Source organism: Aedes aegypti, chromosome 1 (assembly GCF_002204515.2).
Source record: "Aedes aegypti strain LVP_AGWG chromosome 1, AaegL5.0 Primary Assembly, whole genome shotgun sequence".
In the NCBI taxonomy this organism is placed as follows: domain Eukaryota; kingdom Metazoa; phylum Arthropoda; class Insecta; order Diptera; family Culicidae; genus Aedes; species Aedes aegypti.
In genome coordinates, this window is record NC_035107.1 from 248,114,760 (window position 1) to 248,128,697 (window position 13,938).

The following is a 13,938-nucleotide window of genomic DNA, read 5'->3' on the forward strand; positions in this document are numbered from 1 at the left end:
CTTGGAAGAGGAATTTTTGTGTTCTATTTTCCACAAATAGAAGCATTATATCTGGAAAATAATCGAAGAATTTACACAAAAATTCCTCTTCCAAGTATCGTATGTTGATGTCTTCCAGAAATTATAGCAAGGTATATCTAAAATATGTTGGCTTTGTAAAGAGGCCCCCTTGAGATTATTCCTATGTTTTCCTTAGGTTTCCTTCAAATATTCAAATATTTTAAGACCATATCCGAGAATTAACTAGCAGAGTATTATAGAAACACGTGTTTGAGGTTTCAGTGTAAAATGTACAAAATACTCCTTTACTTCCAAACGCAAGAAATTCCTGCATGAATCTATAAGGAATAGTTGGTAAAATGAAGGTAGAAGTCATCGGATGACTTCCTCAAATTTTTCGAAGTTATGCTGCCTATACTCCTATACTGCAAGTCAGTCCCATCTGCATTTTGGTCAAAAATGAGTTGAGTTCAGTTTTCAACATACCTTCCAATGCTCTTTTAGCTACACTAATGAGATAATATGGTTTGTTCAGAAAAAAACGGAAAAAACAGCAAGTCAAAATGTCCTATAATGAAATGTAATCGCATATCAGTCCCACTACAGATTTCCGAACCGTGTCATACAAAAATCAATCGTGTTTGGGTCATATTTATATTTTTCTCGGAAAGATATCGTAGTGAAAAGAAAATTGTGAAAGTTTCATTAAGATATGAACATGTTCCGATTCTCTGGAATTTTTTAAATATTTATATGGAAAACGAGTTTGGAAACTTCACAGGCCATTTTCTCAATGCCTACTTTTTACATATGGAGCTGACTTGCGATTCACGGCAGTATAGGAATTGCAAGAGAGCGCTATAGGAAACTACTATAATATTTTGTAGAAGTTTCCGAAAAAAAATCCTTAGATATATTATAAGAATTTCTTTGTAGGTGATGTCGGAGAAATTCTTAGATCCCCGTTGGGCAGATGACTTTCTTTCAAGCACAGGGTTTAGTGTTAGTAATTTGGACTGTTAAAATAAAAGCCCTTGCAAAAATTTGCGACATGTTTATGCTCATGTTTTGCTCAACTGTCCCTAGAGTAGAAAATCAACCGCTATCCGGTTGAATTCGTAAATCCTACAATTATGTTCACACTCTAATGGATGGCATATCTGGAAAAGAATTGTGATAAATCTCGCCTACCTATTGTACTCCTGCCTAACGGTAATGGTTCACGGTAGTGTGTGTTTGTCTGTTTAGGTGTCTGTGTGTTTTTCCTATATTGGCTCCCCTAGTGACTTACATATACGTATCTGTTTTAGGAACTAATCACTGTTAAATCACAACTAATCAGGGATCGAAACATGCTGCAACAGCTGGGTGATCTGTTCTATTTAGTTCACATCTTCGGTTCGTTAATCTCACTCTTTCATCTCCAAACGCGGAATGGTGTGGGAAGCAAAGTTTTTCTTTTCTCACATATGAACATGTTTTTCGGCCCTAGGTGTGGATCTTAATCTTCGAGGGCGTTGAATTTAAGGTCAGACTTTCGGGATTCGACTCATTCATGTTTTAATGACTAGAACACAATCTTCCCTCCAGTCCGTTGTCCCTTTTATATACTAGATTGCGCAACATATACCGGTTTGAAACTAATTGGTAGAAGCTAGCAGCTTTGATTCGATTTAGCATTCGTCTCCAATACTGTATCCTATTCATAAGATTGAAAACCAAGTAAAAACCCATTAAATTAAAACTAGCAAACGAACACTCAACCGAGCGAAACCAGCAAGATAGCCGGTTTGCCCTAACGGTTTTTGGAAAACAATTTGACAAACTTACGAAACATATGCTTGATATATTGCGCGATCTGGTACATAAAATCGGTTTCTTTTGTTCATATGTAGGAATAGGGACCATCGGTCAAGGCGCTACACAGCAATAGTCAAGAGTTGTCGTCTTTGTTCGAGCCTCCGCCACCGACTCCGGTCTGCTGGCTATTCTGGTTGCGACCTCCGGCCGGGCCACGGACCGTGGCCGGTTTGTACTCCAGGCCCGGATCGAACTGCATCAGCACGAAGACCTGCGGGAACGAAATTCCAAGTAAAAAAATTGCTACTAAATGTACATTATTCGTCCAATCTTCAACTGACCTGATCGGTTGGTAGCAGCGAAAAGTCGTCCGGTGGATTGGTGATTACGTATCGTTTACTGCTGGCGTCACAACTCGAACTGGTGTCTCTAAATCGGTACAGTCCTATGCACAGCATGCCGTAGGACTTGAGCGCTGCCACGAACAGGTCCCCGTATTTGCCGGCTTCACCGAACTGAGCCAGCGGGCCGTCGTAGAGGGAGATCTGACCGACGCGACATCTGGAATAAAGAATCGAAGGTGGATGGTTATAGTTTCAATTATGTAACAATCTCATAAATGTTTAAGGTGAAACAGTTTGGAATCAACTTCTAAGATTGCACTAAAACTTCAAAGGCAGAAATCTCGCGAAGAAAGCATCCAACAACAGTGAACTTTTTATTTTTGCTTTGTGCACTAGCAGAAAGCTCAAAATAAGAAGATCGGAAACGTTTGCCAGCTATTTCTCCAGTTTAATGCCTTTGAAAACGTGAGTAGGGGCACAAGTCGGCCATTGTGCCGGCCATCTTTGGGTTCCGAGATGTTTCACCTTAACTTTTAATCCCTTTTATATTTTTTTCGGCATCATTTCAAGCAATACATTGACTTCTTCATCAATTTATTTGTTTAGGAAACATTTAAACAGATAACACTGATTTAAAAATTTCACACCACCATGCTCGGTTCGTGGCCAAATCTCTCTACTCTCCAACTCGTTGATAAATTATCTCATCTAACTTATTGCGCATTCTTGTACTAACTGAAATTGAAGCGAACACCAGTTTGCGGGGCTGCTGCCCGGCATTCTTGCAACACGCCTAGCCCCTTCTTTTCCTTCCAGTTTTGACCACATTCTGGATGTGGGGTTTGCTGAAGAGTAAGGCAAGCTCGTTGACCATAGACTGTTCTTTTACATACCACCAAAGATCGTCGTGAACAATTGGCGTTCAAAAATTCCAAGAGATGACCTCCTCGATCGTAGTTTAAGTTTCATGACCGTAGAGGATTATCTGTCGTTTGTACATGGTACATTTGGACAATTTTTTTCCGACGGAAAATTCATCTAGAGCCAATACTGCCCATAAAGGCATAACTGTCCCATATTGATAAAGTAGGCATTGAGAAAACACCGCTCAAAGTTTGAAGTTTGACTTCTCATACAAATGTTCATGATTTTCTAGTCCATTTCTACGTGCCATATTCATTCAGCACAACCTCACAGGTAACTCATTTTGCTTCTATTGATCATCAAAAAATATAAACTTGAATACAATTCATGTTTCGCAAATGCTATTTCGGTTGAAAGTTCATATAGAGGCTGTTATGCCTTTATTTTTCAATATGGGACTGTACTAACTTTATATTTTTCCACAATATTTTCAAACAAAGTGTGTAATTTTTTATGTGCATAGTAAAATACATATTAAAACATGGATGTTACGACGAAAAAAGGTGTTGGTTCGAAAATCCATATGGGACAGTTATGCTTTTATGGGCAGAATAGTAGGCCTAACTTCCACAAATGATGTGCCATGGTCTTTCACGGATAACATCATTATCAGCCATAGGCAAAGATCCAAAGACGAACCCATCGATCACCTACTCCACCAACTAGCAAGTACCATTTGCGATCTACCGTTTCAGGCAGGTGTACTTGTCTACCACATTTTCAAACGTTTAGTCGACAATGTCCATATCATCCGCTAGGGAGCTCTCAAATTGTCACCTTCAGGAGCTGTTCTGTTTTCCAGATTGTGATTATCAACCAATATAGACAAATGACCAGCCTCTCCGAATTAATCATTATGAGTAAAGTTCCGATATCGTATTGTTCTTGAGCTGGTGAGTGGTATTTTTAAACACCCTCCTTTAACTTGGGGTTTGGTTGGTTTAAATCGTCCGCAATACTCTCATAGACATTTCCTCCGTTGCCGTAATCCTTATTGACTGCTGGATATGATACACCGCGTTGCTGTTTAAAAATTCTGTAAAACGCGCATTTGCTTCAAATTCCACGCGGCAAATGCCTCAGGAAAGAAACTACTGCGTTTGGCGAAACATCGCAATGTTAACATAAGAATTAAGTAAACAGAAAGCAAAACCGTGGCTGTTCCTGTTATCTAGAGAGAGCTACGTGTGCTTTTGGGCAAATGCTCTAATATTGACTATGCTCTTTGTACCATTCAGGTGTTCGTCTGTCAAGATACTCCCATTCATAACCCTGCGTATCTTGGCTTGCTCATCTTATTGCACTCTACAGATTTCTCTAGATGGCTCGTTGTCTCTCGAAAGAAGCGGGTCTGCTGTTGCCGTTTCCATCTACAACGTTCCATCAGCACCACTAGGGCACTCAGGAGATTCTGCGTGCCCGAACCTATGCGTCAGGTGGAAGATCACTTCATCACGTTGTCTCTTTAAACGCGTTGCGGACTTCTCTGGTACCTCTTTGGTTGAAGCATTGAACATCTTCCTTAATCAGGGCGCATCGTACCTTCGTGCTGTGCATACACGGATTCTCTCTGCTCTTGGAATTTTTTTAAAAACTACCTAAAGCAATAAAACAGTACTTTTCAGTGCTAAAATTAAAAACGGTACTTTTCAGTGCTACTAAAACAGTACTTTTCAGTACTATTTTATCTACTATTAATCCCTTTACGATCCTTGTTTAGACCCGTGCCTTCGATTTTTCATTGGACCCGTTGGCGAAAGCTAGCGGTGGTAATCCTTCTTGGACACCGTCTAGGGAAAAACCTCTTAGGAGGTCACGTCTTCTTTCGTTTTTTTCACTAAACATGGTTGCAACTACAAATAAAAGGAAGGGGATAATCTCTGAATTCACAACTTCCTTCCAAAAAAGTGGGATTTAAAACTGTCACTAAACGTGGCAAGAATGAAAGAAAGGACGTTTCCCCGGAATGCGAACTTTCTTCCAAGGGTGAAATGAATAATTGTATCTAAATGAGCAATCAGTTTGATGCTCTAGACAAATTTTCCGAACACCAAATCGAAGCAGCCTCTAGCCCAGGCTCTTTGATTCAAGTGAGGAAGCAAAGAGTGCCGCCTATAGTGGTCAGTTGTTCCGAACTTGGGGAATTTAGGCAGGAGATCTTGAACTCCATTAGGGGAATCAAGGTTTCCTTCCAAATCGCAAAGAAAGGAGACTGTCGCGTTTTGCCGGAAACTCTTAAATATCGCGAACTTCTTCTCAAACATCTTGAAGAGAAGAAGCACATTTTTTTCTTATGACGACAAAACTGACTGTTTGTTCAAAGTCGTCTTGAAAGGTCTCTCAAGTGACTATAAGTCACCTGAAGAGATCAAAAATGGAATAAATGATTAACTTGGATTTTCCCCAGTTCAAGTAATCATTATGAAAAAGAGAACCCAATCTGGCATTGTTCGGAAAGGGCTTTCTCAAGAATATTATTTAGTTCACTTAAACAAAAAAGAACTAAATAATATTAAAGCTTTAGAAAAAGCAAAACTTATGTTGGATGTCCGTGTGACGTGGGAACATTTCCAGAAACCTGGTGGAAATTACCAGAGCCCCACTCAGTGCCGTCTTTGCCAAAAGTGGGGTCATGGTACAAAAACACATGGAGGCTAAATGCATGATTTGCGGAGGTTCTTCTCCCGCCAAGAATGCCTGTCCAGTGAAGGAAGATACCGATAAGTTCATATGCGCCAATTGCAAGGGCAATCATACGTCCAAGTTTTGGGATTGACCTTCGCGCAAGAGAGTCGTCGAGGCTCGTGCCAGGCAGATGAAAGATAATATCCGTTACGATAACGGTCGTTTCCGGAATTTGCCTGGTAGAGTATCGAACAATGCTCATTTTTCAGTTAACGATCGTTTGATCATGAATCATACCCATCAGGAAGATCATAATCATGCTCATTCACAAACTAATTTTAATCCGTCGGGTAGCCGTTCGAATCTTTCAATTTCGAATGTATCTACCCACGGAAAATCCTTTGCCGATATCGTAGCAGGTAATTTGAACTCTTCCCCTTTTCGTACTATGAGTACACTTGTTTCAAATCAAATGAAAAAAAAACCCTACCGCCACAGGTAACTCCTACTCCGCTTCTTCGTGTACCGAAAATTATAATGGGAAATCATCAGATAATGCACCCACTTCAAGTGACATGTATGCCTCTGATTTCAATTTTCTAACTGAACAATTGAATCTAATGGTTGATGCAATGTTCAAAGCCACCACTATGACTGAAGCAGTCCAAGTAGGTGTAAAATTTACAAATCAAATTGTTATTGGATTACGTTTTTCTAATAGATCCAAATAATAATTTAAATATTTTAAATTGGAATGCTCGTTCCCTGAATGGTAAAGAGGACGAGCTGTTTAATTTTTTTACTGCTAATAACGTGCATATAGCAGTTATTACTGAAACGTATTTGAAACCTGGATCTAAACTCAAAAGAGATCCTAACTTTTTTGTTTATCGTAATGATCGACTTAATGGAGCATGTGGAGGTGTTGCAATCATCATTCATAGGCGTATAAAACATCAACTGTTTTCGTCATTTGAAACTGAAGTTTTTGAAACTTTAGGTGTTTCAGTTGAAACACAACTTGGTAAATATACTTTCATAGCTGGCTATTTGTCTTTTCAATGCTCTGGACAGCAAGTTAATTTGCCCTAAACTGACTTGCGAAAATTGACTCGCAATAAGTCAAAATTTTTTGTCATTGGTGACTTTAATGCCAAACATCGGTCATGGAATAATTCTCAAAGTAATTCCAACGGCAGAATTTTATTTGATGAGTGCTCTTCAGGATATTTCTCAATTCAATACCCTGATAGCCCTACATGTTTTTCCTCTTCTAGAAATCCATCTACGATTGATTTGGTCTTAATCGACTCTAGTCATCTTTGCAGTCAACTGATTACTCATGCTGATTTTGATTCTGATCATGTCCCTGTTACATTTCAAATATCCCATGAAGCGATTCTCAATCCTATCAGCTCCACTTTCAATTATTTTCGAGCCGACTGGAATATATATGAAACATTTATTGACTCTTATCATAATGTTAATATTCCTTTACAAACAAAGCATGATATTGACAATGCTCTTGAAACTTTAACAAATTCCATTGTTGATGCCAGAAGCACTGCAATTCCAAAATGTGAAGTAAAATTTGAATCCGTGATTATAGACGATGATCTATGAAAATTATATGGCAGGATTTGCAGAAAGAAATCAAAAAAACGTTTTGCACAATTAAGAAACAAAAATTTTGAAAATGAGATTTCTCAATTGGACCCTGGCTCTAAGCCCTTTTGGAAATTACTCCGAAAATATTCTCAATCAAGAGAACGTTTTCGAAAATGCCTGGGAGACTGATTTGGAAGAAGTGAGAACTATTATTAAAAAAATCAAAAATATGAAAGCTCCTGGTGATGATTGAATTTCCTACATCAACATTAAGAAATTTCCAGAAAGTAGCTTATCATTTTTAGTTAATATGTTTAACAAATGTTTTCAATTAGCATATTTTCCTGACAAATGGAAAAATGCTAAGGTTGTTCAAATTTTAAAACCAGACAAAAATCCTGCAGTAGCTTCTAGCTATCGTCCAATCAGTTTGATTTCCTCCATCAGTAAACTTTTTGAAAAGGTTATTTTGAACAGAATGATGGCCCACATCAACGAAAATTTCATTTTTGCCAATGAACAGTTCGGATTCCGCCATGGACATTCGACCACTCATCAACTTTTACGTGTAACAAATTTGATCCGTTCCAACAAATCTGAAGGCTATTCTACTGGCCTTGCTCTTCTAGACATAGAAAAAGCATTCGACAGTGTTTGGCACGAAGGTTTGATCGTAAAATGAAAAAACTTTAATTTTCCAACACACATTGTTAGCATCATTCAAAGTTATCTGTCAAATCGTACACTTCAGGTTATTTATCAGAACTCCAAATCTGAAAGACTTCCTGTAAGAGCTGGTGTTCCTCAAGGCAGCATTTTGGGACCAATATTATACAATATTTTCACATCTGACTTACCTGAGTTACCTCAGGGATTTCAAAAATATTTGCGGATGACACATGCCTCTCCGCCAAAGGACGGAGCCTACGTGTCATCTGTAGTCGATTACAAAAAAGTTTGGATATTTTTTCTTCATACTTGCAAAAATGGAAGATTTCTCCTAATGCTTCCAAAACTCAACTAATAATATTCCCACATAAACCAGAAGCTCTTTATTTGGAACCTTCAAGTAGACATGTTGTCACGATGAGAGGGGTTCCAATAAATTGGTCAGATGAAGTTAAGTATCTAGGGCTCATGCTAGATAAGAATTTTACTTTCAAAAATCACATTGAGGGCATTCAAGCCATATGTAATAAATATGTAAAATGTCTCTATCCCCTTATTGAGCTTGAGCTTGAGCTTGATTGGCCGCCCGTGGATGCACTCCAGTATCGCCAGATCAGCTGCACTTACACAAGGAACCAACCGAATGACTGCTTGGGACTAACAGGCATCCTCAGTGTATAAGTGCTGGTGATCTTCTTTTTTCAGGCAACAATGGCACCTGCCACGTCAGAATGCAGACCAATGAGGGGAAGGGGGAGTGTATGGATTGGGGGGCATTGAACTGACTCCCACGTAGACCGTATATTCCACTGCATCCACGTCAGTTCATGCGGGAGTGTATGGATTGGGGGAAAGGCATGGCAGAGAGGTTTGCTTTTTTTTTGTGGTTAGCAGACTGCCTATGTATCAGGCGTAAGGAAAGGCATGCGCGTGGAAGAATGGAAGCGTTAGGGAAACGGTTTCTTGTCCGTCTCTGGTTCTAGCGTTTGCTATGAACGAATAGTTTGAGTGTGATATATTTAGAATGGAAGATAGAAGCAAGTGAGAGATATACAACTACAAAGTACGAGGAAAGGGACGGGCCTGGGATTGAACCCATGACCTTCTGCATATGAAGCAGAAGCGGTAGCCATCAGCCCACCAACCCCGTCTTGTAAAATGTCTCTATCCCCTTATTAATAAAAATCAAAACTTTGTCTTAAGAACAAGCTTTTGATATTCAAACAAATTTTCAGGCCAGCCATGTTGTATGCTGTACCAATATGAACTAGCTGTTGTAATACCAGGAAGAAAGCTCTGCAGAGAATTCAAAATAAAATTTTGAAAATGATTCTGAAGCTTTCTCCCTGGTATAGTACCAATGAGTTACATAGAATATCCAATATTGTAACATTGGAACAAATGTCAAATAAAATCATTAATAATTTCAGGCAAAAATCGTTGCAATCTTCTATTGCCACGATTAATGCGTTATATGTTTTAAACGTTTTTTTTCTCTTATAAGCAGGTGAAATCAACTCACCAGTAAAAAATCTGAACTGCTACGGCAAATGAAATGTAATATGTTGTTAACAAAATGTTAATAAAATCTTAAATTTGTTTCACCAAATTAGAATGATAGTGTTGTCTAATAACACAGAACACCTAGATATAAGAAATGAATGTAATGTTTGGAATGATACTAATGAAGAAATAAAATAAACATGTTTGATAAACTCAAATCCCTTCTTGAGCAGAACAGGATAAATCTCATCTGCATCTGGATATTTTAAAGGAGCAAAACTATCAAATGCCCATTGAATCGATTCAGTAGTTACGATACTGCGAGCCGAAGCCAGAGACTCGTAACTACATGAAAAAACATTTAGTTCATCCATAGATGCTATGTCCACACATCCTAGGAAATGTGTATTGAATAAACATTCTAAGATTTCTTCGTCTGAAGAGGTAAAGTCATCATTAGATAAGCGAATTTCGTTCACATGGAAATCCTTCGATTTGGCAAGGATCTTGTTCAGCCTGACTTTACTCAAACTGGAAACATTTGTGAAAAGGATTTTCCAGCCGAAACGTTTAGCAGATCGAAGAGCCTTCTTCTTAGCCTTGTGAATCGACTTGAATGACTCTGATCCAGTTGAACGGCGTTTGTCGCAATTCCTTTTACATTATTTCCTGAGTCTAGTAGTCGTAAGATCGGAATTTTATCCGGAATTGTAGTAGTATCAACGGCATTATCTTGGATTTTCAATGGATGAAGAGTATTCACGAAATTTGGTCACAACCAAATCAATATAGAGTTCCCAGTTAGTTGACCAGGAATTCCCAAAACGAATGGTGTGCGAAGTTACATTCCAATGTTCAAAAAATATGTAGCGATAATCAGATAATGATTCTGATATTTTGTATTGGGTAGTATCAAAACTTCCGTCATCAGAAAGAATATGTGTACACATAGCTCATAAGTACGACGAAAAATCAGTGCTTCTCTTAGATCTTGGGATTCCGTCAATAGTTGACTTACCTGTCGCGATTGCTGAGACTCTCCGGCGTGCTGTAGCCACCTCTCAGGCCAGCACCTTCGGCCAAAATCAGTTCCAGCTCCGGTGTCGCACCTCCCGTGATGAGCGACCGAATCAGTGTTAAGGCGTTTTGATTGAAGTATGTCTAAAACAATTTTTTATTGTAAATGAATCTCACAGTAACAAAACGTCCATCTACTGCTTACCGTTGACATGAGGGAATCTAGCACACTCACAGCGAACGCTGTACCGCAGGCAAACGGTTGCGTTAGGTACAGCTCAGTGTCCGGATCGTCGTCGTCGTCCTGATCCAGAAACTGCACGTTGCTATCGTTGACTAATTCTGCAAGGTTAGAGAGATTGGGAGGATTATTACGATTGCAGCCTATTCTCCCCGAAAGCACGTCGAACCTACCCGTTATCATTGGCACATTGGCACCGTAGACCGAACCGCGTCGCTGCAGCACGATCGGACTCCCGACCGGGGTGAGATTATCCTGCTCGGAGCCACGCTGACTCAGCACTCCTATTGTGTCGTCGAACGTCATTGCTTTAATGTTGAGTGAGGCAAGGATGGCTTCCTTATCGGCTAACGTCGGATCGTCATTGCTAGGAACTTTCGCCGATAGAATACAACACATATCACAAAGGTTTACGTTGACCGCTCGGAGGTCTGCTCTGCTCAGTGGGGATCCCTGTGAATAGATCATCGATTAATCTAGATATTGTCCACCGTGTGACGTCCAGTTTGGTGGACACTTACATTCAGTACGGATATTTTGGGCAGGTTTTGCAGCATCTTCCATTCGCGTCGAATGTATTCAACGGAACCCACGATCACGACGTGTTTCAGCTCATGATAGTGGAAGTTTGAAGCACGTAGTGGCATCACGAGGTTTCTTAATCCTATCAGCGGCGAGTCCGGATCGGCGAACAGACACACAACGACGTGCCCGTTCAGTACCGTCATGGCCGCTTGATTCCGATCCTGCGTAGAAAAAATCACAAATTAACACCTTTTACTCCGAAAAAAAAAGCACCGAGAAACTCACCAGTATGCACTCTTCTAAGCTCTTCGCAGGACTCCAGTGGAACATACCGGTCGAGTCGTACTTCATCTCCGTTTTCTCGAAGTCGAAATCCTTGGACTGGTCGTCGGCGATTCCCGCCTGCAGCGTCACGCCGTTCTGATTTTGTGCACCCGACCCGCTTCCTCGACTCGTAGGCCTAAGTTGGAAACACATAGATCCAGTTCAATACACTCCACTCGACAATCCAACCAAGCCAGGGAAGGGGGAATACATGCTCAACTCAAAGGTAACGACAACCAAATTCAACTGGGTACTACGAGTAGCTGATCAGAAGCTGTTTTAAACCTTGGACGAACTAAAAACTGATTCCATTAACTAATAAAAGTCTCTGGAGGGGTTTCTCTAACCTAGTGAATGGGATAAAAGGGAACAATTCTCGCAAGTAGCTCAACCAATAACTTCAAAGAAGATTATTACGTTTGCAAAAGATAAACTATAAAATCAAGCACTGCAAGGTGTTTCTACATGTCAAAGATGGGAGGAAAAGAAGAAAACCAAGAAAAGTAAACTTTAATGAAACATTATTCTCATTTCCTACATGAGCTTTTTCACTTCGTATGCTAGCTGATAGCCCGCGTAAGGACTCGGTTCGGTTTCCGGAGGCCTGCAAGGACAATGGTAACAGGAATTTTATTACAAGTTTTTTGTTGATCGGGACGTGATTTTGATAGTATAAGAAAATAATATTGTTAAATATTCTCATTATTTTCAGTGCCGTTCTAACTGTGATTCCGGATACTGTACTCTGCATTAGAATTGTTTCACATTTTTATTACAATTGGCAACGTCCTGCTAGTTTAAACACCTATTTAACGATTTAGGGATCAGCAAACTAAATTGTGTGTTTCATGAGCATTCTACAATCAACAGGAAATTTCAATAATATCAATCGAATGCTACAATCTATGAGCAAAACTGTGCTGAGTTGGTACACCCTAAAATTTATTGAAAACTCTCAGTGTGTTTTAACTAATCATTCTCGAGATTTTGATTGATTAACTTGAAATTTTGAACAATATCTACAAGGAGAAGCAAATATTTTTAACACATTACTATTTTTAACACATTAAAGGGTGTCCGCAAATTATCCGAACAGCAAAATATTGGAAAGATGATCTCGCATTGAAAACAATGAAAAATCAATGTCCATGTACCTTTTATAATACATCTATACGTTAACACAAAATACAACCTTAAACAATTTCGAAATTATTGCCTGTTATTGAGATAGGCAAATTTAAATTTTTCGGAGACGTTTTTCTTGAGGGCCGCTAGTCATACTGGAGATGTGTTACACACTTCGAAAAAAATCGTGTAATTTTGTGTCATATAAGACCGACATATTAAAGCTAGTCAAATGACACAAAATTAGGGTTGAACTTATTTCTACACGAGGCCACATCAAACAGATTTGTAAAATTACTCGGTAAAAATTCGTTCTTATAATTTTACACGTATACGTATTTTCGTTGTCAACATAACCTCAATCAATAATCTTTGATATCCTAGCAGGAAAAAAACAATGGAACGTCGATATTTCTTCCGATCCGATATAGTGAAACTGTATAGGGAATACCTTTGCGAAAACATCGCATAACTTCCACACTAAATATCATGTGTATAGCGAGTGGAACAATATCGCATGTCTATATTTCCGGCTTCCAGATCACTATACACCAAGACAATATACTGCCATCTAAACACCCATCCCTTGATTGTCACAATTCCATTTCATTCGGTGGTAGTCCCAATGAATATTTGTTTCTGTGTTCGATGCTTCCATCTTACGATATTGTTGAGTTCTGTTGTTCCGATGGCAGCTAGGAAAAATAATTCGATTATGAGGAATGTAATCATTTCCATTTTGTATGACTGCAAAACATGGATGACGTTTGAGATCACCGGAGCTAACGTGGTTGTGTCACCGTTCTAGTAAATTTACAAGATTTATGCCTCAAAGATGAGTTCAGCATTTGAATATTGCAAAAATGTGTCGGAAAATTTCCAATGCTGATTTGACAAAGTTAATAATCGCGTTTATTAACATATGACGTAAAATTGAATCAGATTTCAATTTGTGTCATGGTTCATTAAGTCAGATCTTGCCAATGTGTCACTGTGAAAATTGAGATTTTTTTAGTGTGTATCTCTAAAACCTTAAAGAGGTGAATCCAAATGTCCTATTATTATTTGAAGCAATCTACAGGTTAGTGGCTTCAAGTCAGACTAGAAATAGAAAATTTTACGGTTCAAATCCAATGAGTTATATGGACATTTCTATTCCGTCATAAAGCTCGGAAAACAGCTTCTTTTAAGACACCTCAATACATTTGGGTTGGTTTTGCAATTATTTGAAAT

General features: G+C 39.0%; 1 protein-coding gene across 50 annotated transcripts in view; it reads right to left on the reverse strand.

Moving 5' to 3' along the window:
- Positions 1-1,039: 1,039 nt before the first annotated feature.
- The window catches only part of LOC5578934 (calcium-activated potassium channel slowpoke), a 226,985-nt gene continuing 214,086 nt past the window's right edge, over positions 1,040-13,938 (reverse strand). For 40 of the 50 annotated variants that reach the window (XM_021837453.1, XM_021837454.1, XM_021837463.1 and 37 more), the window contains 8 exons: positions 12,119-12,184; positions 11,542-11,716; positions 11,253-11,477; positions 10,905-11,184; positions 10,696-10,832; positions 10,492-10,634; positions 2,142-2,361; positions 1,040-2,071 (listed from right to left, as the gene is read on the reverse strand). In XM_021837453.1, the coding sequence (XP_021693145.1) occupies positions 1,934-2,071; positions 2,142-2,361; positions 10,492-10,634; positions 10,696-10,832; positions 10,905-11,184; positions 11,253-11,477; positions 11,542-11,716; positions 12,119-12,184 (1,384 nt within the window). In that variant the 3' untranslated portion in view covers positions 1,040-1,933. The remainder of the gene's footprint in view (positions 2,072-2,141; positions 2,362-10,491; positions 10,635-10,695; positions 10,833-10,904; positions 11,185-11,252; positions 11,478-11,541; positions 11,717-12,118; positions 12,185-13,938) is intronic. The other 10 variants (XM_021837496.1, XM_021837501.1, XM_021837502.1 and 7 more) reach the window with 1 other exon arrangement.